Consider the following 23,571-nt stretch of genomic DNA (forward strand, 5'->3'; position numbering starts at 1 on the left):
ACAGCGATGACTTTTGTTAAACTGGGGTTTTTTGGTTTGTTTCTTGTTTGTTTGTTTCTTGTTTTAAGGAAAGCACTGAGCCCCAAGTTGACAAAGCACAGAGGCGGTAACTACTGGAGCTCAACAGAACGAAGGTGAAGGTGACACTCAGGCTGTGAGTTTTCTGTAATGGGTGCTAAGCTGTGAAGGCTTCATTTAATCGATTTCGAGGTGGGTGGGCAGGGAAGGCACTAAATCTGCATTTCAGATCCTCACCAGAAAGGCCCTAGACAGGTAGTGGTGTCGGCCGCCGGAGGGCCCGCGGGCCCTTTCCATCGTGCCGCTTGCTGCCCGACTTTGGGCGAGTCACAGGCCCTCTCTGGAGCGTGTTCTCTGCCCCAGCTTCGCTTCTCTGGGTAACTCCTGACTTTCAGGTCTCGATGTAAAAGGCAGTTCTCCTTGGAAATCCCCTCTTCCCCCTTGAGCTGGCTGAGATGCCTTGTGTTCTTAACAGCTTCCTGTGTTTGCGGCATCAAACACCTGTTTGATGTGAGGTTCCCAAGGCACGACATGGGCCTGTCTTGTCTTTAGGTCCTTGGTGCATACCAAAGGGGTCCCCACTTGCATGCAGGACGAGAAGACTGAATGAGGCCGGGGCCCCCCAGTGCCAGACCAGGTCCCAGGTGGAACTGAGAAACAGTGTCGTGAATTTTTCCCTAATGTCAAAGTTACTCAGTTTTTAAAATTCTGAGATCATCTTTCCCATTTCTTTTTACGTTAAGTTTATACTTACATTTTTTGCATTAAATTTATGTTACAACAAAATGATAAGGATAGCGGATTGGTTCTTAAGATTTCCTTCATTGGTTAAATAAGACCTAGAAATGCCATTTTTAAAAGTTACCCCTGTGATTACTGAATCCACAACAAACCTTTATGATTATGAGCAGAAGAGCAGAAAGGTGTAGGGAGTTGCAGACCAGAGCTCTGCCTTTGTGAAGGTGGTTCCCTCCCCTAGGCTGGGCGGCGGTACGGTGTCTGAGAGCCCGGACCTGACCACGGACGGGGACAAGACACATAAAATATCTGTTGAGTCTTCTAAGGCATCTTGGACTCTGAGGAGTATGTCACTTCCCCGTTCTGTGTGGCCATTTATGCACTCATTCAGCAGACACCGCCTGAGCCCCCAGAGGCCCTGTCCTCCTGGGTGGCCGGGGTCTACGGTGAGCAGAACAGAGCCCCCGCCCCCGCCCCCACGGAGCTTGCATCTTTTCGAGGAAGACCAGTGGTGTCCACCAGATGGAGACTAGTTATCCACGGTGTCTAGGCTGCATGATCAGGTTATATTTACTGATCTGAGTGGGTGCTTCGTGGTATCTTTGAGTCTTTCTGTCCTTCCTACCTTTAAGTATTCCTTTAAGGGTGGAGGAGAAGTGGCTCACGAATCTGCAGGCTGCAGTTGCAAAGAAAGGCCCACACAGGGACTGCCTCCCTGTGCCTCACAGCAAAGACATGCTTGGCACTGAGGGCAGAAAAGAGTTCGTAGCAACCCCTTTCCTAGCAAGGGCCCCAAATGCGGTGGCAGAGAGCTGTTATGCATCTGAATTGCAGTGGGGCCAGTTTACAGCAAAAAGTTGAATAGATCCTGGGATCAACTGAGATCTGTTACTAGGAAAACAAAAGTCACTTAGTTTATTTTAGGTGAGAAGGACTTAATTTAGGAATTAGGGGCTTAGCATAAACATTGGAAGAACTGGGGAAACATGTCAGAGAAAACGCCCACCAGAGGCCGAGAGGCCAGCTGATCTGAAGCAAAATTTCTGAAGTTCTCAAGAGCTTGCCTGGAAGTGACTGCAGTTCTCAAGACAGCTGCTGTGACGCCTCCGTCTTCCCACACATCTGGCTGTAGCTGCCTCCAGAAAACGACGGCTCCTCATTTACCTGGCACATCGCACGTGAGTGCCTGCCTTCCACTAGCAAGCCCTGGGGGAAGGGGGTCCTGGGAAACGTACTTCCTGGCATCTCTGCAATGAAGACAGGACGTTTGGGGGGGCTTGGGGTCCGGGGGAGCCGTGGTATGGATGCCAGGTCAGCAGCAGATAATTCAAGCCTTGCACCTCCTCTGATTCCCCAAGATTTCTTGCTGGAGACCCCAGTCTCTTTCCCGAGGTCGAACTGCTGTGCTCACAGCCCAGGCGGCAGCCTGTGAACTTGAGCAGGCGGCCTCTGCAGTGTTATGTTCCCAAAAGCAAGACGGCAAGGAAAATGTTCAGGGCCCATCTGGTCCTACCGCAACCATGTCTCTTGCTCACCTGCCTTGCTCAAGCTTTCTGTACGTGGGCCTTTGAGCCTTACGGATAAAACTTCTGAGAGGGAACTGGAAAGTGTAATGGCGTTATTGACATTAAATGACCCGAACAACCCAGGCAAGTCTGATGCTTTTAGAAGATCGAGTAGTTTGAGTGCTTCAGTGGGAAGGGCTCAGGCTGGGTGGTATTTGCCATACTCTCCTGTCCGGGCACCAGCCTCGCTATTGTCATTTCCAGAGCAGAGTGTTCAGAACCATCCTTCCTCCATGGAGGCAAGACATCTCCGGATAACCAGAAGAATTCACACACAGGCCAAAGGCCAGGGAGTCCCCAGATTTTCACAGATTTCTCATGTGACCTTTGTATATTGGCATTAAGCATTTCTTCTTTGAAAACAAAAAATGCAACAGAATTGTTCAGCTGATTCCAGGGGCAGAGGGGGATGGGGAGGAGGCAGTGCCAGAGTTTACAGTCATGCCGAGGTTTGAGTTCTCTCGAAGCCTCAGCTTTTCATTTACTAGTGAGGATGACTGGTCCTTCCACCACAGTTAACCTGAGGGTTGAATAATAATGTACCTTCAGAGTTCAGCTCACGCCTGGTATATAAAGTGCCTGATACATGTTAACTTTCTAAATTTTTATTTTCTAGGTCTTCTGGGTCTGTCTTTGAAAAGGATGGAGTTTGTCTGAGCTTCACCCTTCCACAAGGAATTAAGATGTGATGGAGGTTCCCCTTCACCGAAAGTGCCTGTGACCGCCCCATGGGGAGCTGCGTGGTGCTCACCTCTGTCTGTGCAGAGGCGAGGGGGGATGAGGAGGAGACGACGGGGAGAAGCCTCGGGGTGGTGGGGCACCATCTGGAGAGAAGCTGGGTTGCTGAATCCTCTGAGAGATTCTTCGCCGGGCTTGGATTCTGGCCCGGAGTGGAAACCAGATGGAATTTAAGACCCTGTGTTCCCTGCTCCAGTGTCCTCAAAAGGAGAACCTTGGCCACATTTGTTTTCCTGTTCTTGTTTTTTCCCCCCTTTTTAAAATTGAGTTGTAATAATACAGTAAAGCGCACAGATCGTAAGTGCACGGCTCAGTTCCCTTTTATGAATGAGTACATTTGCAAATCCATCCCCCTGATCAAAATAAAGAACATTTCTAGCACACCTGAAGGCTCCCTGGGGCCCCTCCCGATCACCCCACCCCCCGCCCCACCCGAGGTAACCCACTATTTCCACTTCTACCACCGTCATCAGCCTTGCCTGGTCTTGAACTTTTCATGTCTGTGGAATGTATTCACGTTGTCACATGTATTGCTGGTTCATTCCTTTTTATTGCTGTTTCCTATTTTACGAATACGCCACAAATTACTAATCCATTCCACGGGCAATGTACAGTTTGGGGCTATTAGGAAAAAAGCTGCTACGAACACGCGTGCACTCTCCTCTGACGGGCGTTTCTGCCAGGCGCACGCGCCTACGAGTGGGATCTCTGGGTCAAAGGGCAGGCAAACGTTTAGCTTCAGGAGGCTTTTCCCAAGTGGTCGCACCCATTTCGCTTCCACGTCCCACTAGTTTTTGAACATATCACAGAGGAGCTTCTCCATCGGCGTGTTCCCGATGGTCTTGCGGAAAAAGAGGAGCTCAACGCGCTCGGACGTGAGGAACCTCAGAGACGGCAGGAGCAGGAGCAACTTTCCAAACCTGAGCAGGAGACGGGCCCCTGAGCACGTGTCCCGGGGGCGGGGCCGCCCAGGACAGGCGGGGGGGGGGGGGGGGCGGGGGGGGCGGGGAGGGAGTGGGGGAGGAGAGGAGAGATGCCAGGCGCCCAGGGCTGGGAAGCGCGGAAGGAGCAATTTCGAGGAAAGGCCCCGTACCCCCGCCCCTGACCCACTGCCGCCCCCTCCAGTGTTTAGGTAAGGAGTGTGATGAAAACAGTGAATACCACTTAGTTATTACGTGTAAAGCTCTATTATTATGTGAGAAGCTATATTGGTTATATATGTGAGTATATCATTACCAATCTTACGTAATAATTAGAATTAACATTACATCATTAATACAATATTTATGATTAATGTCATATATATTTGAATGAGAATATAAATTCCTCTCTGTAAGCCACCTAGGATGACAGAGTAGCCGTTAGTGAAAATGTCCTGAAATTGAAGTGTAAGTTTTGCGGCCGAGATTCTCATCCAGGAAAACAGTCACTGTAGTTTTAAATAAGAGCCATTTGCCAGGGCAAGGCTCCCCCGTGCAGAGAAGGTGGATGGTGAAGCCCCAAGAGACAGAGCGGGGCACGAGGCCTTGGTCGGAGGGAGGGCTGACGGCTGGGGTCACGCGCTCGTCAAGGAGGCCGCTGCGAAGCGGGGCAGCACGGGGGTCTGGGAAGCCCTCCCCTGCCTTCCAATTATCCGCTGAACTTGTTTTGCCACCAAAACAGCTCAGTGGCTGCTCCCCTCGCGAGTGGCTCTGAGCCCGTGTGCACGCCTCCCTGTGCCTTCCCGTTTGCTGTGTTTCTGCTCTAAGGAGTGTCAGGAAGAAGTAACTATCAAGTCAAGTAGAGAAACTGTTTTTCAAACTGCAGGAAGTGGGTCACAACTGGCCTTCTGAAAAAATAAACTAGAAATAGAAGTATCAGAGTAAATTATACAAAGTAAGGGCAGGTGTTTTTGGGTAGAACTTTGCTTCGTGCCTGCGTGTCACCGGGTTACGATAAGAATAGCATTTCTTCCTGGGCATTGCAGGTTTTAAAACCTGAAATGCGCTGGCTCTGAGAGCCCGGAGTGACTCTCTCAACAGTCAGCTCTGCCTGTGGTTGGTACGGAGCAGCTACACGGAGCGGCACAGGAAACTGTGAGCAGAATTTCGCAGTTTGACACAAAACCAGCATGCCTGGACGTCTCTGGGAACTGGTCCCAGCAGAAACCTGGCGGAGGAGGGCCGCTGGTGTCCGTGTCCGTGGTGACCGTTTTCAGGATGCTGGGTCACGCCTGGGGGACCCGTGTTCTGCTCACGCTCATTGAGAGCAGAAACCTTTCCGCACAAAGGATGTATGACCGTGTGTAATTTGATGCTTATTGAAGGGAAATTGCCTCTTTCTGTGGTCATTTCTAGAATGACAGGGGATTCGAGGGTGCCCGTGTGAGCTTATTTCTTCAGAGAGAACTGCTGGGAGCCCCAGGAGAATGCAGGCAGTATGGTCTAAAATAGCCGGTAGGTGCCTGGAGGCCAAGTGGTCCGATCTGGCTGTGGCACCATTGGACCTGCTGGTGCTGGGGCAAGCTGGGCCCCTGCCTGCGTCCTCCCCGCAGCCACACTCTCAGCGGGCTGCCACCGTCCTCCAAACCCCGCCAGGGCCGGGCTCCTACTGTCCACACACATGGCTTATGCAAGTGCCTCTCCACCCAAGTAAAGAACTCGTCCCTTGTTCCTTACATCCACTCAGGAGCCAAGTCTGACCCACTCCAGCTCCCGGGGACCCTTGCATCTGTCATGGCCTTTCCGCTCCTAAAGAGCAGTCTGCATTAAGTCCAGCTCCGGGTACAACACCCTCCTCAAAGCCTGCAGCGGCTCCCCTCCGCCTGCCACACCAGACATGGCCTTTGGCAGGCCTACAAAGCCCTGAACAGGCTGGTGCCGGGGTGCGGTTCTGGCTCAGTGCCCCCCGCCTCACGGGCAGCAATCTGTTCCACCTTCAGACTGGGCTCCTGTCCTGAGAACACACGCAGACTGGCCTCTCCCTCTCTCTCCCTCTGTAAACACTGATTTCTCTTCTCTGAGATCCTGTCCTTCCTCCAAGTCCGGCCCTGCCTCCACAAATCCCCTCTCCGCTCTGCTGTGCACCCCCTTTCCCGGGGGGGCTCTGTCTTCGGACACATGCAGCCCTCAGTCCCTGGCTGGGGGGCGCTCACCTTCAGTGCGGGCTCGGGAGGCAGCAGGCTTGCCTCACACACGTTTTGGTCCCACCGTGGGGCCTGGCGCTGTGCTGGCTCATGGTAGCTGCTGGATGCGTGCTGGCTGACCTGAGACGCCTGTGCCGTCTGCTCAGGGCAGCCCGGACGCAGTGCCGGAGGTGGGCAGCGGGTGGGGAGCTGAGGGGCGGGTGGGCAGGTGGGCACGCGCTCGGCTCACCTCACGGGCTGGCTGGGGTGGTGGGCCTTGCTGTGCTGGCTCAGCATCACCTGGGACTGGTCCTGCAAGGCCTCCACGTGCTCGGGGTCCTTCAGGCCCCGCGTTTCTGGGGAGAAGTGGCCGCAGTGAGCCTCTCCTGGCCCCTCTGCCCACTCCCAGCCAGCCAGGGCCTCGGGAGGGCTGAGCCCAGCCCCGCAGCCCTCCCTCCCGCCCCAGGAAGGAGCCTGCACGCGTCTGGGTCTGCGTGGGGCAATGCGGGGAAAGCGAGAGGTGCAGGGAAGTCACCAGAGTTACCCCTCCTTATCCCCAGCCCCTGTCCTCCAAGGCTGGGGCGAGGACGCAGCTACCTGGTTTGAAGAGGACCAGGGCCTTCATGCACGCGAACTCCGTGGGGTCCACCGCCAGTGCCCGGAACCGCGAGATGGTCTCCTGTAGGATTCGAGTCTCTGCACTGGCCAGTGCCAGGCGGCCCTGGGAGCTGCCAGCAGCAGAGGCCTCGGGCGGGACCAGCAGTGGGCAGCTGTTCAGGGGCAGAGACCACTGTATGGCCCCCAAGAGGAAGAGCTCACTCCACGCCTCTTCCAGCAGGATCACCTGTGCCCAGAGAGGGAGGAGTGTGATGGCTGATCCATGGCTCCCTGGCTCCGCCTGGAACCTCCGCCCCCTTCTCGGGTGCCCTGGGAAAGGAAGGGCTGGTCCTGGGTGCCCAGACCACTCTGCCCTCTGCCTGACATCCACCAGGCACAGAGCTCTGGGATTTGGCACCATCTGGCCCAGCAGCCTAGGCACCAAGACACTCTGTGGGCTCCATCCAGAGCCTCAGGGGGAACATTTAGGAAAGCCCAGAGCCGTGGGAAGTTGGGCAGCCTCAGGGACATCGCCACCAGCGTCCTAAGTCGAGTGCACTCAGCAGACAGCTTCTGAGCTGCTCCATCCAAGCCCCTGGCTAAGGGCTCAGCCCCTCAGCGCGTCTCTTCTCCTGGAGTTCTCATGGCAGGTCCCCTTGCTCACGAGAAGCCCAGGGTTGGGGAGTGTCCTAGAGGTGAGGAGGCTGGGGTGAAACTCAAGCCCTGAAGTAAGAGGCTTTTGTGTTCCTAGGGAGCCGAGTCACCATTTGTGCTGTTTAGGGTGTGCAGACCACCCTGTGACGGATAGAGCATCTGAAGGGCCTGAGGGTTTGTCTAGGAGGAAAGAAGACCCAGGGGGCCGCAGGCACTGCCTTCAAACCCCTGGTCCCTGCGTGTGCCTGGCCACATTGTCCCCGAGGTGCATACCTCGATCACCACCACTGCCCAGAGACGTGAGCATCCCCAACAGCCACATCCCTGAGACTTGTGCCCCGAACACCACGGACTCCGAGGCACGGGCACCCCCAACCGCCCCCGCCCCCAGCCCAGCGGACTCTCGGGGGCCCCCTGGCAGGTGTACCTGGTCCCGGAAGGGCAGGTTGGAGAACACTGGCAGGTTCTTGGCCCACTTGACAGCCATGAAGAGCAGGCGAGCCGATGTCTCGTGGATGCTGTCCAGGCCACAGGGGGAGGAGGCGGAGTGTGGGGACGAGGGGAACTCGGGGTCATTGCTGGTGACATCGACATTCTCATCCGCTGTTGGAGGAGGAGGTTGTGCATCGGCCCCGGCTCCGCGGCTGGCGGCAGAGGGCGCTCAGGGGCCCGGGTGTGGGGATAAGGGTCGTCCGGGAGCTCCCACTTACCATCCTCGGGCTCCAGCTTAGCACAGGTTTCTGCCGTTATAAGGCTGGCCATGAAGTGGTGGTGCCCTGGAGGTGTGAGGGCCCGGGGCCCCAGGGCTCTGGCTGCAGACACAGGCGTGGGGCCCTGGGAGCTGGGCCCTGCTGGCACTGGGGGAGCCCCCAGGGGGTCCAGCCGCGGCTCTGGGTCCGACTCCACGCTGTCCCGGCGGACCTGGGTGGTGCTTCGTGGCTGGCGCTCGTTCTGCACGGCTGGGGAGGCAGGAGGCGTCAGGACCCCTATGGGCCACGCACCCCCAGCGCCTCGGCCGCACCCCTCTGGGTCGGCTCCCGACTCACCGTCCTGGTTCATGCCCGCCTGCAGGCACTTCTTCAGCCGGCAAGCCTGGCACTGGTTGCGGTGAGCCTTGTCCACCGGGCACATCCCCGCCCCCACCTGACACCTGCGGGCCGAGGGGAGCCCCAGGGCGTCAGGGTCCTGGCCGGGCCCTGGGCCATGGGTTTGGGGCACGTTTGCCCCAGCCCCGTCTTCCCTGAATGCCCCCATCCCTCCCAGGGACCCGGGGGGGCCAGGGCCCTGCCCTCCACCACCTGTACATGAGCCTCCGCCGCACGCTCCTCTTGAAGAAGCCGCTGCAGCCGTTGCAGGCGTAGATGCCATAGTGCTTCCCGCTGCTGCTGTCGCCACATACGCGGCACTGGAGCGAGGAGGGCCCTGTGCATGGTGGGCAGGACCAGGCTGGGCTGGGGGCACCACCTCAGGGGCCCTCCTCCCTCCTTCCCTTCCCATCCTCGGGTCCCATCCGCCCACATTTACAGGCACCCGTGTCCCTCCCCTCCGGAGAAGTGTCTCCCTTACCACCCAGACCCTTCTCCTGGCGCCCCCCACCACGGCCAGTCCTCCACCAGAGCCCAATTTCCGCCGCCACTTCCCCACCCCCCAGCCCCTCTCTGCCTGCGGCGTCAGCTCCATCACACACAAGAGCATTCTTGACACCATCACTGGGGACCTCTGCTCCCAAGCCCCAGGTCACTTGTCTCTGCTTTCCTCCTCCATCTGCTCAGCTGTCCTGTTTCTAGGATTCCGGGTTTGCCAGCAGATTCCCTCACCCTTGCCCACAGCCCTTGGGGATTGCTCCTGAGCCACTCTGGCTCCTTTCATGGTCCCTACAAATCTCTGCCCATAATCTGCTCCCCAGGGGCGCAGACCCTGCCTCCTGGAAAGCCATACCTGTTGGCTCCTCCCCCAGGCCCCACCTGCCTGGAGACTCCTTCCTGGAGGCAGCCACAGCCGCCGGCACAGCTGCAGCCATGTTGGAGCTCATGGACGCTGTCAGCCTAGTCCCGGCCGGTCCCAGGGCAGCCTCTGCCTTTCTGCCTGAGGTAGGCCTCAGGATGGCTGAGCGGGGCCCAGCCTCTGCCTCCCTCTCTGTACCTCTGGCTCTCTGTCTTCTGTCTCTACGTGTCCCTCTGTCTGTCTCTCTCCCTGTCTCTCCTCTCCGTGCTCCCGCTTCCTGTCCCCTCTGTCTAAACTCAGGAGCGGCCCCAACTTCCCCTCACAGCAGCGGCTCTGGCTCGAGGAGATTTCTCCCAGGGCAGCGCTGGACGCAGCTTATGATCCTCTTAATCTTTACTGTCTCCACAGGGGATCAACCGGCCACACCTGCAGCATTATCAAGGTGCCCCCGGAGCCGGTCAGTCCGGCCGCCCCTCTCCAGCTCCCAGGCTGCCTGGTGTCCCCGGGTGGCTCCTGTCCTGTGCTCTCATGCTGTTCAAATCATCAAGGAGGCGTGGACTCCACTTGCCCCAGGACTGGATGTGTCTGGAGACAAGTGTGTGGCTTGGCGGGGGTGGGGTGTCCGTGTATGTGTGGCTCTGCACACGGGTGCTCACTGTGGGGCCTGGGTGGCTCCTGTTCTCCACCCCAGTGCTTCTCACTCAGTCCCTTGATTAGCGGACGGCGTAGGGCCCAGGATTTGAAGGTCTGAGCACTCTTGGATGGCTAGTAGCCCCCAGACGCCCAGCACAGAGGCAGCTCCCATCATACATGGAAATGAGTCAATGCACGGTCTGAGGCTGGCCTGCAGGCAGGGCGGCTGGGGCCCCATGTGGAGGGTCTCTGTTGGACTGGAGGCGGTGAGGACACAGACCCTGAGTCTGACTACGGGCTCTCAGGTGGCCTCCCCACCCTTCCCTGACTTGGTCTCACAGTCCTAGCCAGGCCGGTCCCTCAGCTGTCTCCAGACCCAGTCTTCCCAGCTTGAGCCCAGTGATGGTTCTGAAGGGAGGAGGTGGAAAGAGGTGTCCGCCCCTCCCTGGACCGGGCACCAGGCCTCAGACAGAGCTGAGACAGACCCAAGTTCAAATCCCCGCTTCCTCACAGTCAGCCCTGCATCCCCGAGCAAGTGACTTAACCTGTCTGAGCCTCAGTCCCCTCGTCTCACAAAGGGGTGAGGGAAGTTCCCGCGTGGCGCTGTAACCGGGGTAGCTAAGCTGATTCTCCGTGTCCAGTGCGTGGCACGTAGCAGGAGCGAGACCAGTGACGGGAGCTGTTACCATGATTACTTCTCAGGGTTACTGAGACGAGCCCAGAGCAATCCACAGTGGACGGCCTTTTCTTCTGCTCCCCCCACCTCACCCCCACTCCCATCCCACGCCCAGGCCAGAGAAGAAAGCCCCATGTTGGTCTGGAGGGAACCACCCATCCTCAGCAGACCTGGGCTCACCCCGGCAGGAGCTGGTCCGGCCTGAGAGCCTGAGGGCTCAGGGCGGACAGTGTGAAGATTCTGGAAGGATCACAGAGTTATGGGGACAGAGGGGGTGGGGCAAGTGGGGTTAACCCTCGCTGTGACAGGGAAGCAGTATTGGGGATTTGGAAAGTCAGCTTGAGGGGCTTTGCACGGTAATCTGCTTTCTGGGGCCTCAGAAGATCGAGGCCATGGGGCTGAGGCCCCTCGCCTGGCCTCCTCTGCCCCCGTCCTTGCCCTCACCTGTCTCCTAACCAGCAGCCCCTCAGGGCCCTCCACTGCAAGGTCTCCAGCTGCACCTGACCTCCAAAGCCAAGGGCATCTCCCGTGAACTTGACTGACAGTTCCCTCCTTCCCAAGTAGCACCTCTCCCTCTTCTTCTGGAGGACCCCTTCCCCACCTTCCTCTCCCTCTGGACTTGTCGACAGCTCCGGTGCCCCAGCGGACATCTCCACCCCCCCTCCCCCCCACCAGCAGCCTCCCGCCCTGGGAGCCAGCTGCTCGGAAGGAGGGGGACAGCAGACCACCCTGGCTGGGAGGGAGGACCTGGAGGCCGAGCACTGGGCTAGGAGACAGGCTAAGGGGTTTGTAGGAAGGGTGACCAGGAAAGATTTTTTTTTTTCCTGTCAAGGGAGATATTTACAGAAAAATATTTGAGAACAGGAGTTCCTTTTACAATGAGAGACAGAGAGAAGAAAGAGGCAGGGAGAGAGAGTGAAGCTGGAAGTGGGGTGTAAATCAAATACCTGATACCTGAGCAAAACTAGGTGGGGTGCAGGGCACAAGTAGAGGGGCGGCTCTGGCCTGGAGAGGGGTTGCCCGGAAGGACTCAGAGAACCCAGGGCTTTGGGCAGGCTTGGGTTCAGATCCTGGTTTTACAACTTCCTGGCTGTGTGAGCTTGGACAAGTTACTCTGCCTCTCTGTTTCAGCCCCACCATCTCTGAACTGGGGAGGCTAGTGCTCCTGGCGGTTGTGGCGGGATTAGAGGAGGTGACACTACAGGGGCTGGCCCGGTCCAAGGTGAGAGGGAGGAGGCAGGTGGAAGGGAGCCGGGGGGGGGGCAGAGGCTGGTGGGGGAGGGCAGAGGCTGGGGTGAACGCCTTGGAGAGGGTGAGGTGAGGTCTGAAGTAGCCGCCTTGGGACAAGGGGCTCAGGGAGGGACGGTGCGGGGAGCTCGGAGGCCCCACTGAGGTTAATGACGGTGACGGTCTGGGCAGGTATAGAATTTTCCTTGAAGCCCACAGCAGCCTGGCAGATACTGGGAGAACATGGACACCAGGACTGCTCCATGGCTGCGCTTCCTCTGGGCAAGTGTGTGGGAAGGACCTCGAGGAAGGGGTTGACGGTGGGGGAGAGGAGTCCTGGGGGAGAACTGAGCAGGGATGCGGAGCGGGAGGAACGCCTTTCCCCAGGGGGGTCTTTTCTCTGCTGCTCTCCATCTGAGCTGCCCTGCCCCTCCTCCCTATCTGCCCAATCTCTCCCATCCTCCAAGGCCTGGTAGGGCTCACCTCCTCCAGGCTGTCTGCCCTGACTCCTCCGTCCACCTTTTCTTTTTCTAGAGGCACCTCCAGAGCTAGATATTGTCTTTAACATAGGGCCTCACGCCAGGTCAGCTTTCTCTCCTCAGTCGATGGAAGGTTCCAGGGACCAGGTTCAGACAGAGTTTTGGGTCAGCTGGGCATGCGGATCCCAGGCCTTAATGAACAGAAGTCCATTTTTAACTTGTTTCTATTTTCCTGGTATTCTATAGGGTTTGTATTACTTGGAATGAAACAAAAATTAATCCATCAAAATAGAAGACACCAGCAGTGCTGGACCTGCTTGTTCTCACACTGTGTGTTCTGACTTTATCATGTCAGCCCTTCCATCATTTTGCTCGCAGCCGAGCTCCTCTCCTCTCTCTCACCCTGGCCCTCGGTTCTTTGGCAGGTCAGGCCCAGCCAGAGCTGTGACTGTGCTGGGGAAAAGGATGACAGCCCAGCAGGGCCAGGGGACAGGGGGGTCCCTCCCGATCTGTGACCACCAGCTGCTGGGGCAGACGCCAAAGGATTACTCAGCCCAAAGCCTTGGATCTGCTGACGAAGCTGCCAGAGGCCACCTTATCACTAATACAATTATTCCCCCAGGGGACAGGTCAGCAACTTCCTTCTGACTCCCTGGGAGTCGGGGGGGGGGGGGGCTGGGAGGTGGGCCTTCAGAACTCATTTCCCCTTGGACCTCGGGGACCCTGGCAGGTACAGCCGCCTGCTGCAGCCCGTCCAGGGCCTGCCATACCCTGTGTCACCAGGTCCCAGGCCTGAGAGATGGCCTGTGCTTGGCCCTCGGGAGGAGGGAGTGGTTCCTGGGCTGACCCAGCTGCTGGTCAGGCTGCCCGGCCTGGCTGGCGTGGCTGCCATGCTGGTGGCCTTGGGCTTCTGGCTGGGGGCAAGCCTTGTCCACAGCACACGGTCCTGGGAACCCGTCTTCTGGGATTTCTTAAAATTCTCTTTTCTCCCCCAATCCAAGTTTCCCTGAGGAAGGAGAGCTCGTGGTGTGTACGCCGGCCCTGGAGCTCCGGGCCCAGCAAGTCCACTTCTGGGAAACGACTCCACGGAAAATCTCACGAAGATCTAATTAGATGGCTGTTCCCTGCAGCGATTTTAGTAAAACACCCATCCGGAGACAACTGGCCAAATAAAGCATGCTCGTCCCGAGGGTGGAATGCTGTGCGGCTGTTGAAAGTGGTACTGTTCCCAAATCCATTTCCACGGAAACACGTCCTCTGACTTTCAGCCTCAGTCCAGCTACAGAACAGCAGGTGCGGTTTGATTTAGCGCGTCTCGGGGATTCCCGGCCAAGCACGCGCCTCCTTTCCCCTCGGTAGGACCGGAGTTAAGCAGTAGTCTCTTTTTCTAGAGATGCGAATAGAAGGTTCAGGACTCCAAGAAGCCGACGCCAGCTGGAAAGTTTCTCAACAAAGCCTCTTTATTTCCTTTTCAAGATAGTATTTAGAAATAATCAGATATTCCGTGCCCTGGTTCCCAGGTCTCGGCTACTGAAGTCTTTCCTTCCAGAATTGTTTTAAAGGTCTGAGCAGAGCAGGGGCGCTTCCGCCCCGGTTGGAGGAGGAGCAGACGGAAGGGAGCCTGTCCAGGGCCCGTCCGATCTGCTGCTCCATGTTGGGGGGGATCCCCCTTCCTCTGTGGTGATGACACACCGTGAGCCAGGTCTGTTTTAGCCGCGCCCCCCCCCCCCCCGCGGTGCTCAGAGAGCGGGGCGTCTCCGTTCTCTAGGGGAGCTATTCCCAGCGGGAATTCTCACCACCCGCAGAAAATCTTATTGCCTTTGAGTGTTTGAATATGTGTTACAATTATAATCAGGATAAAACAGAGCCCTTTTCAGGTCTTTAAACAGAGAATGGCTAACTTGAAATAAATACACCCATAATAATCCCGGGAAATATTTATGGAGAACTTGTTCATTGTTTCCGTGCGGGGATGACAAGCCTCTCGTGCTCTCGGGTTCCCTCCCTCGTGACCTGAGGGGATGCTCGCATCTCCAGCCGCTGCTCAGGCCGGGCCGGGCTGATGCGAACGGCTGCAGCCGTAGGGGTGGGGCCTCGTCCCCAAGGAGCCCCTCCTCTTGCTGAGCCCCGTGTCATCCCCTTAGTGCTAGACCCGGTGGTGGGGTGGGGGCCGGGGAGTGAGAACTCTCTGAAAACCAGCCCCGAAGTATCTTACAAGCTCAGCCGCACGCACCACCACACCTGCGCGCACGTGTGTGTTCTTGCTGAGCTACCCTCTGGGTTGTAACATTTACTACCTCCTAGAAACGAAACAGCAGGCAGGGGTTTTCAACTTGGGACACGACTGACGTTTGGGGCCAGACAATGCTTGTTGTGGGGCGTTCTGTGTCCTGGGCGGTGTTTAGTAGTTCCCTGCCCTCTGCTCACTAAATGCTGTTGCGGAAAAAATACGTTACAGCTGGGTATTAAAAGTCAGTGTTACAGCTCAGCTGTGACAGCAGTCTGAATCCGGGCGATACCAAGCAGCACTTGGACAGTTGGAGAACTCAAGTTCATCACACCACCAGGCCCCAAGGAGTTAACACTTCAAGCTCTATACTGCGACTCTCGCTTTACACAGGACTTTTATAGGCTGCCAGTTTTACACTTTGCAACATCATATGCAAATAAAGTATAACAGAAGTTGACCAACCAGGAATAAGCTTTTTAGAAATAGCCCAATCAGGAGTGAGAGAAGTAACCAATCAGGAGTGAGCTCCATGCAAATGAAGTACTACAAATGGGCCAATCAGAAGTTAGAGAAGAGGACCAATCAGGAGTGAGAGTAGTAACCAATCAGAAGTGAGCTCAGAGAACCAATAGAATTCTAGGTGTAAGTTAGCCGCTTTAGAGGCAAAAAGTGAGATAGAGCCTCTGGGCCAGGGAACGGGCGGTGCTGGTAGAGCAGCGGCCCTGCTTAGGGGTCCTGCCTGTCTTTTTATGGGGCTTCCCGCCTCAATGCCAGCCCCTTCTTTCCAGCTGTGACAACCAGAAATGTCTCCAGACATTGCTGAATGTCCCCTTGAAGGACACGGGTCTAAGTCCTGTTATCTCCTACTTTCCTGACAGTTCACCAACCTGATTCCACAGTTGCAGGAAGCACTTCCTGTGGCAGGTGTCTGTGAGGAACCCCTGGCATTTAGGTGTGTGACCCTATGTCCAGTGTCATGTGTAGGCAGACTCAGGAACTGTCTGGAAGGATGCTCAAAGTGTCGGCAGGTTTCTCTGTAGGAGAATTTTACTATTGTATTTTCAACATATTTTTCTGTGCTGTTTGAATGTTTAATAATGAACATGTATCATAATTATAATTAAGATGAAGCTTTTTCATGTTTTTAAAAGAGACTAGCTAATTTGAAATAAACATGACCTTTAATCACAATCATCATTGGAAATACTTATTTAAGAAATGAATATATGCCCGTCACAGTTGTACGTGTTTATATGTGTGAACTCACTTCATCTTCACAACACTACCAGGTAGGCAGTACCATTATTAGCTTCTTTTTGCAGACAAGACTGCCAGAGAGGTTTAGCGACTTGCCCAACGTCACGCAGCTGGTAGGTGACAGAGCTGTGATTCAAACCCAGGCAGATAAGCTGGTTATTTTAGGAGAATGTATCTGCCCAAGGGAAGGGAGGAAAAAATGGGACTATCACATTTAAAAAATCACCTCCGTACATGTAATAAAGAAAACCTCCTGCAGACACATTCCCTCCCCAGGAAGGCTGACAGGGCGGTCCCCAGGGATTCCGGGCTGCTGGAGCCACTCTGAGCCGGCGTCGCTGTTCTGGCGTTTCCCCGAGATGCAGCTCTTAGCCTCCAGCTGCAGTAACGCGTCTAGAGAAGAGCGAGAGGCTCACTCTGTCGGAGCCTTTGTTTTCTGTGTTTGCTTCCAACGCAAGGGCTCTGGGCTGACTGGGAGTTCCCTGCAGTGCTGCGCGTCCGTGCGCGCACGTGTGCAGGGGCGCGTGTGCGCGGGGAGGACCCGGCTGGCCGCGCCCGCCGAGGGCTGCCTGAGCGGTTGGCGCGAGGACCCCCGCCCTGCCTGTGTCTGCCGTTTTTCCTTGAGGCCCCAGACGACGTGCTGCCAGCTGCCAGGGCGCCTTGAAACTGCCGGGATCGAACTGTTTAGATGAGCCCTGCTCACTGGTAACATTGGGCACGTTTTCCTTCCTGAGTTCTGATCCTGAGGGAAGCTGTGTTTAATGACATTCCTTATTAGCTCCATTTATCAATTTGGTGAACATGGTAAACTGAGGTAGCAAAAATCCATCTGCCCAGAGATGGAGGACACGGTCTTTAGGATGACATTTGAGAAAACATATACGCTCAAAGCAATTCTCCCTGAGATGTGACGTTGCAGGAGGGTCCCCGGGGTGGACCGACTGCTGGCCATCTTTTCAGCCTGGGCTGCAGTCTTGCCCCGGCTCCAGGCTCTGGCCGCAAAGGTCTCCTGGATCCCTGAACACAGCGAATGTCTTCCCCAAACACGGGCTTCCCGTATGAGGTTCCTGCTCCCTGTTATCTTCAAAGGGCTTTAACCTGCTCTTTGCTAGAACTTCTTACACAAACACTACACCATGATATGAGAAGGTGTTGTTTTCAGTCACCATGCACTGGAAATAGCTAAATATATATTTTTTAGTTAATAAATTATGGCATGTTTCCCAGATGGCTATTTTTCTGCCATTGAAAGGGGGTTATATGGAAAAATGTTACGATGAACTAGCAAGCTACGAAATACTACAGACACTATGACATTTGTATACAAAACCAAAATGGTTCTGTTAAGTCACGGGCACTCTGCCTGGTATTAAATCAAATTTGATAGAAATTATTTTTATTTAATTGTACTAAATGTTATTTAATAAAATTATTAAATTATAAAAATGCATTACAATATACTTAATATATTTAATAGGAAAAAGTGTTTAATGGATATTAACATTATTATTTTACTGACCTTTTTATGTTGTTATACTGTTTCTTCAGCATCAAGAATGGTCAGTTATTTATTCGTTTATTTATTTAGTCATCTGCTTTCCATGGTAGCGTCTAACTAAGTCTGTGATCTATATTTTTATTCCCAGACACAGTCCTAAGTTGAGACTCTTGGATAAGATATTGAAATTTAAAATAAGTTTTCTGGAATGCTGAAATTATTTTGGAAACAGAATGTTCAAAAACAGACACACACAATTAAAATACATGAAGGAGTCAATTTTAATTTAGTTTGTCATGGCGATGGTATTGTGGCTGTGCTTAATAAACGTGAATGTTTATAACTGTTGGAGGCATGTCCTGAGGCATTTACCAGAGAAGTGATTCAATGTCTTGCATTTGCTTTTTAAAGACCACCCCCCAACCTGCCCCCAAAAGTAAATGAATGAATATGAACTGAGAACAACTAAGGTTGATGGTTTGATGTGGGAAATGAGACCATGGGGTTTCACTAAACTATTACCTCCACAATTTTGTTTATGATTGAAATTTTATAAAATAAAAAATTAATTAAAAATTATCTACTCACACAAGCAGACAACATGAAAAATGATACAAAAATGTGGTTGATGACTTTGGACACGTTCTCAAGTCTGTCTTTCCTGGTTGTCCCTTTGTTTGCACCCCACCCCTGCAAACTGTCACTCACCATTTTTATCTTGCTGTGTAATTGACGAAAATTCCAGGTGCTGGCTTTGCATTGGGTTTTGTGCACCAGCGACCTCTCCTGGAAGAAGGAAAAGGCAGCTAGCTGTGGTGGAGGTGTCTTAGAGCTTCTCTCTGAATGAGTGTTTTTTTTTCAATGGTGTTCCTTAGAGAATTTATTTATCTGTTTAACTTACTTGTTATTAAAATTTTTTATAATTGAAATATAACATCGTGTAAGTTTAAGCTGTACAACGTGTTGATCTGACGCGTCATATGTTCCAAATGGATTAGCCAACACCAGCATCATGTCACGCGGTTGTCACGTCACGATTCTTGTCCGCGGTGAGAGCAGGGACAAGACCTGCTGGTGCGGCACAGTCTCGTCCACCCTCGTCACCACACTGTGCGTTGGAGCCCAGCACGTGTTCGTTTTCTAACTGAAGCTTAGACCCTTGACTAACCTCTCCCCGTCCCCCACCCCCAGGGCCCTGGAAACCACCATTTTACTGTCCGTCTCTACCAGCCTGGCTTCTTTTTTTTTTTTTTTAAGATTCTACAGATCAGTGATCTCCTGCAGTGCTTTTCCTTGTCTGATTTATTTCTCTTGGGATGCCCACGGCTGGCTTGCCTCAAATCCTTGTCCTCCTCCTCCAGCCAACTCTTTCTCACACGTCAGGACTCAGCACCAGTGTCTCTCCTCAGATCCGAGCTCTCCATCCCTCCCCACTTCCCAGTCCTGTGATAGCACCCAGCTCTTTGTTGAGTTGTCATTGCCTGTCTCCAACTAGACAGACCAAGAGATGTCTGAGACCAGAGAGCTGTCGACCTTTTTTAAAGGCTTGACACATAGAAGGAGCCCTGACTATGATTTATTGAACGACTGACTGACTGAGTAAATGAAAGCACCCCTCAGTCCCCAGCAGACTTTGCAGCCCCTCCTCCTGCCCTCTCCCTCTGCTCTGGCCTCCTATAGAGCCATGTCACTGCTCCAGCTCCCTCTGCTCCCCCGCCGGGGCCTGGCCCGGGGTCTGGCAGGCGACAGGTCCACATGGTCACATCCATGGCCAGTGTTGCCACTGATTCTGTCACAGGAGTCTTAAAGCATTTATTTGCAGTTGAAAACCAGGCAGCTCAGGGATTCTCCACGCAGAGAGAGGTAAAAATGAAAACTTGCTGGTAATCCTGATAGAGAATATGCTTTATTTTTAAAACTTTAAAATTTAAAATTTTTTCTATCTTTATTATTTATCTATTGTTAAATTTACATATACATACTGTTAATTGTTTCTAAGAGGAGTTTAGAGCTTTAGCTTTTTAAATTTACATAGTTATTAAAGGAATAAAACCACCACAAAACAAGAATCAACAGAATGCGGTGACCCAGTCATAAAGGACCGTCAGTGCGTTACACATATTGAAGAAATCGGTCATCTAAGCTATGCATAAGAAGTAGTTCATTTGTGTCCACTTTGTTTAGGTTCCACATATAAGTGATGTCATATGGCATTTTTCTTTCAGAAAGAGAGTGTACTTTAATAAAAGGGGTTTATCTGGCCAGAAAACTGTTCAAATGAGAAGCCCCCTCAGAATGGAATGGCATTTTCCTGGGCATCTTGTCCAGGTTTCCACAGTGATGCTTCCGTGTTGATTTACCAGGGAAGCAGCCCCTGTACAGGATTCCAGGTGTGCTGAGGAAGGGGACTGACAAGGCTCACCTGTCCATGCTTCAAGCAGAACTCCTCTGTGTGTGTCTGTTTTATAACTGGTAGGATTTTGTTTGAAGAAAGGTTTCCTTTTCCAAAAAAGTGACAAGAGGATTGCAGGAGCCTCTGGTAAGGTATTTAATAGCTGTGTGACCTTGGTTGAATCCCATAACCTCTCTGGGCTGTTAAAGAAAGAAATCGTGGCGCTAATACACCTTACCTGTGTGAAGGCAGGAGATGGAAATAGAGGACCTCTGCAGTTCTCTCCCAGGTTCAGGATTGTACCAAGTCACAAAATCAGAGGTAGCTTGATCTACTTGCAATACCCAGAGTGACCACAAGGTGCCGCTGTTACTCCATGAGAAAAGCTTTGTCTCCTTCGTGGACTGTTTCACCCACTCCCCAAATTCTAGTGCAAGAGCTTTGGGAATTTCTTCTCAGAAATTATAGAAGAAAAAGCAAGTTCATTAGTACTTGCAACTTCAGACAGAAGATTTACATTCTTTTAGTGACGAATCTTTGCAAAGTTACCTAGGGTTTAACGCACAGCTTTGTTTTTCTCCCAAAGCACCAAAGGGGAGCGTGTGTGATGGAGTGGGGAGGTCATGGTCTAACCCTGACGTGGTGCCTTCCGCGACAAGAAGACTCTGCAAGGTTTTGTTCTGACGCACTGGCTCTTGTGTGGTAGAGCTCCCGACACACAAACATCCAGGAGATGGATGCTGAACGGAATGGATGTTGACTTTGTTGAATTGAATCATTGAATGCCTGCTTGGCATGAAAATATATGCTCTTCTATGAAGAGGTTTTCCCATGTTCCCATAAGAATTGTGGACATGATTTGTGACAATGGCTAGAGCTGTCTCTAGCTTTTGTCTGGAATTCGGGTTTTCTGCATTTTAGAGGCGATTGCCAGGGTTTGGGGAGCACTGAGCTGGAAGGACATTTACTGAATTAAGCCCTGGTCAGGAATCTTTGTCACTTTATCTTTTGCTGGTGGGAAAAGAATGTATGGAGGCAACAGGGTTAGGCAAACTCCCGTGTTCCTAGGGGACGCCTCCCCCCCGCAGACGTTCGGAACGGGGGTGGGATGGAGCAGACGAGACTGGGGTGCTGACCTCTTGCCGCCACGAGAGGAGGGAAGGTGGAAAGGTGCTGGCGGAGGTTGCCCAGAAGGTGGTGCCTGAGGTCACCTGGGAGAGAGCCTCCGTGATGACAAAGGGTGGACGCCCTCAGCCTGGGAGCCAGACGACTTTCTAAACACCAACCTGCCTTGTTTCCCCCAGAGTGTGGTCAGCAGCAGAGTAAATGAACTGAATGTTCCTGAGTCCATGCTGGACCAACCTGTCAGGGCCTGTTTGTAGAGGAGCCCTGGTGACCTGGTGATCGTCACGAATAGGCCTGGGCAGGGAGCACGACCTCGACTGCTTTTTAGGTCCTTCCTGCAGCCCGAGACCATCCAGCCCTTCCTGAGTGGGTGAGCAGAGGGTCAGCACTGCAAAGGCTGTTCTGAATCATCTGATGCTTCAAGCTACTGGTGATGCCGATGCTGCTCGCCCTTGAGTAACTTTCAGACCGCGTGTAAAGGAAAATAATGGTCTCCCTCACCTCCAGTACTGGATGCAATACTCCAATGGTTAGTTACGGCGCTCCCAAACGAGACCAAGTGGAGGACGTTGTACCCCTTCCTGAACTGTACAACCAAAACGGAGTTGCTAAGTGGAAACTCTATTTCAGAACAAACAGAATGACAATCAACAGCACCGGTGAGACACAGAATGCTTTGCTGAAGCTCAGCTGCCTCTCACGGCACGGGTCCAGGAACGGCCTGCGTTCGGCATTTGCGGCAAGTAGCTTTCCACTCCCGCCTGCCCACACTGCTGCAGGGCCGTGCTTCAGACAGCAAGTCTGTGACGTAATTTGGCCTTTGCGTGGCGTGAATCAACCTTTTACTACTAAACTCAACTCCATTCCTCTTGCGTCAGCTCGGCCGTGACAATGAACGCAGTGCCACCCGGTCCCAGGTCGGAACCCGGGGCAGCGCTGGGCCGTACAGAGGTCAGCTCGACCAGGAGTGTATGTTCACGTCTGCTTTTAAAAAGATTTTCATTAACATGAAAACACAAAATGAACATAAAGTATTACTGAAAACGCCCTGGAAAAACACCGTGTTATTAAATTCTCTCCGCAGGCTGCATCCCCAGGCGCGGAGTTATTCAGTGGCCGTGTGGCTCTTGTTACACGGTACTGAGTGGACGTTCATAAATCAGCATTTTCATTGAAATGGTATTTCTCAGCTTGCCTCCAAAGCTCATGGCTTAACCCAGGAAAACAGGCATTTTGGGCACAGCTTGAGCAAGGCGCAAATCCACACCTCTACTCGGGCTGCTGGCCTTACTGACGCCCTGTCCCCCCCACCCCCCTGCCCAGATCCCTGGCCGACCTCCCCCTCTCTCACGGGGAAACCACAGCCTTTCCCCGGCTCCCCAGCGTCCCACCTCCCCTTCGCCTGTGCTGCCCTGTTCTCCCTGTTCCTGAGTAGGTCATCTTCAGTACAGTCCACGTTCAAGTTTCCCCTCTGCCCAAACGCTACTGACCACTCCTTTTTGAGGCTGAGCCTCTCTGTTACGGGAATGTCTTATTTTGAACCCCGTCTGACTCGCTGTCCCTCCCTTTCTGATCTGCTGGAGGTGTCTTGCCGTCTGTCCCCGACAGTCCTAGCGATGTCTGGAGATGGTTGAAGACAGTTTCCCCTCCAGATCCTTCCGCCCCCATCCCAGTCCCCATCCTCAGCCTCCAGGCTCTTTCCTGGTGGCCGATTGACTTCATGTCACGAGTGGTTCCCAGAGCTGGAGACCGAGGCTTCCAGCATGGGTCTGACCCCTGGAACAGAGCAGGCTTGTTGCGTCCCTCTTGAGGGCAGCTGTGTGACTTCAAGTGCAGCCCACGATCCCCCGTCCTACTGAGCTTGGGGACACTGAACAGCACAGCATTTGCTCATCAGCAGCCAAGCACCCCTTGTGGCCCTTGGCCAGCTGATGTCATTGATGGGAGCCGACGTGGAGGAAGAGGCTGGAACGAATATACGGTGAGACCAGAATGCGTGCAGCCCCGGGGGAGATGGAGCTGGAAGAGACACAGGCTCGCCTCCAGGGAAGCGGACTGCAGAATCCTAGGGCCGCCTGGCGTTAGTGGGAGACGGGACCCCCGGGAGCCCCAGTGTGCTCGTCTCTGGACAGGGACAACACGCCAGCTTCCTAGGTCTGCTGTGCAGATTGGGTAGGGCTGCGTGAGAGCGCTCGGCCCACTTTCCCCCACGTAGTAGACTTCTGATTTGGGTGTTGAAGAATAAATGGAATTTGGGGGTAATGCAAATGTTCTGGCTGTGGTTTTACCACACCCTGTACTAAGAACTGAATTTTATACTTTATAATGATTAAAACAGTGAATTTTGTTAAGTGAATTCTATCACAATAAAAAAAAAAGAAAATAAGGAGAGATTTTCCAGGCAGACAAGGTGGATGGGAGTGGGGGAGGGGCAGGAAGCACCTCCGAGAGCCGTTGAGGAAGCGGGAGCAGCGCGGGGTCACGGGCGGGGTCACGGGCAGGGCCGGCGGGCACTCTGCCACAGACTCTCGCGTCCAGGATGACGTGCGGTGAGTGTGACCACCCAAACCTCAGTTCACATTATTCTGCACCAAGATAACCTGAAAGACTCTGTCAAACACTCTGCTGAGCTCAAGCCCAGGGCGCAGGCAGCCCGCGGAGAGCCGGAGTCTCAGTGAGTCAGCAGGCGGGTCCCAG

General features: G+C 53.8%; 1 protein-coding gene and 1 long non-coding RNA gene across 2 annotated transcripts; one reads left to right on the forward strand and one right to left on the reverse strand.

Moving 5' to 3' along the window:
• Nucleotides 1-197: 197 nt before the first annotated feature.
• LOC135319578 (uncharacterized) lies at nucleotides 198-3,360 on the forward strand. Its single transcript, XR_010378339.1, has 2 exons — nucleotides 198-1,934; nucleotides 2,938-3,360. It is a non-coding gene; the product is annotated as an uncharacterized LOC135319578 (long non-coding RNA).
• Nucleotides 3,361-3,846: 486 nt separating this feature from the next.
• On the reverse strand, nucleotides 3,847-9,445 carry NR2E3 (nuclear receptor subfamily 2 group E member 3). Its single transcript, XM_031440964.2, has 8 exons — nucleotides 9,352-9,445; nucleotides 8,712-8,835; nucleotides 8,460-8,563; nucleotides 8,124-8,372; nucleotides 7,841-8,016; nucleotides 6,760-7,006; nucleotides 6,413-6,518; nucleotides 3,847-3,979 (listed from the first exon to the last, which is right to left on the reverse strand). The coding sequence occupies exons 1-8, from the start codon at nucleotides 9,443-9,445 to the stop codon at nucleotides 3,847-3,849; spliced, it is 1,233 nt and encodes a 410-aa protein (XP_031296824.1).
• Nucleotides 9,446-23,571: the final 14,126 nt, after the last annotated feature.

Source organism: Camelus dromedarius, chromosome 29, assembly GCF_036321535.1.
Source record: "Camelus dromedarius isolate mCamDro1 chromosome 29, mCamDro1.pat, whole genome shotgun sequence".
NCBI lineage: Eukaryota > Metazoa > Chordata > Mammalia > Artiodactyla > Camelidae > Camelus > Camelus dromedarius.

What these genes read in the sequence shown, in the direction of transcription:
- NR2E3 (XM_031440964.2), bottom strand. Translation starts at nt 9,445, where the DNA reads ATGAGCTCCAACATGGCTGCAGCTGTGCCGGCGGCTGTGGCTGCCTCC. An exon ending in TAAGCTGGAGCCCGAGGATG is followed by an intron (nt 8,017 to 8,123) that starts GTAAGTGGGAGC and finishes CTCCTCCAACAG; the next exon opens with CGGATGAGAATGTCGATGTC. An exon ending in ACCTGCCCTTCCGGGACCAG is followed by an intron (nt 7,007 to 7,840) that starts GTACACCTGCCA and finishes CTCTGGGCACAG; the next exon opens with GTGATCCTGCTGGAAGAGGC.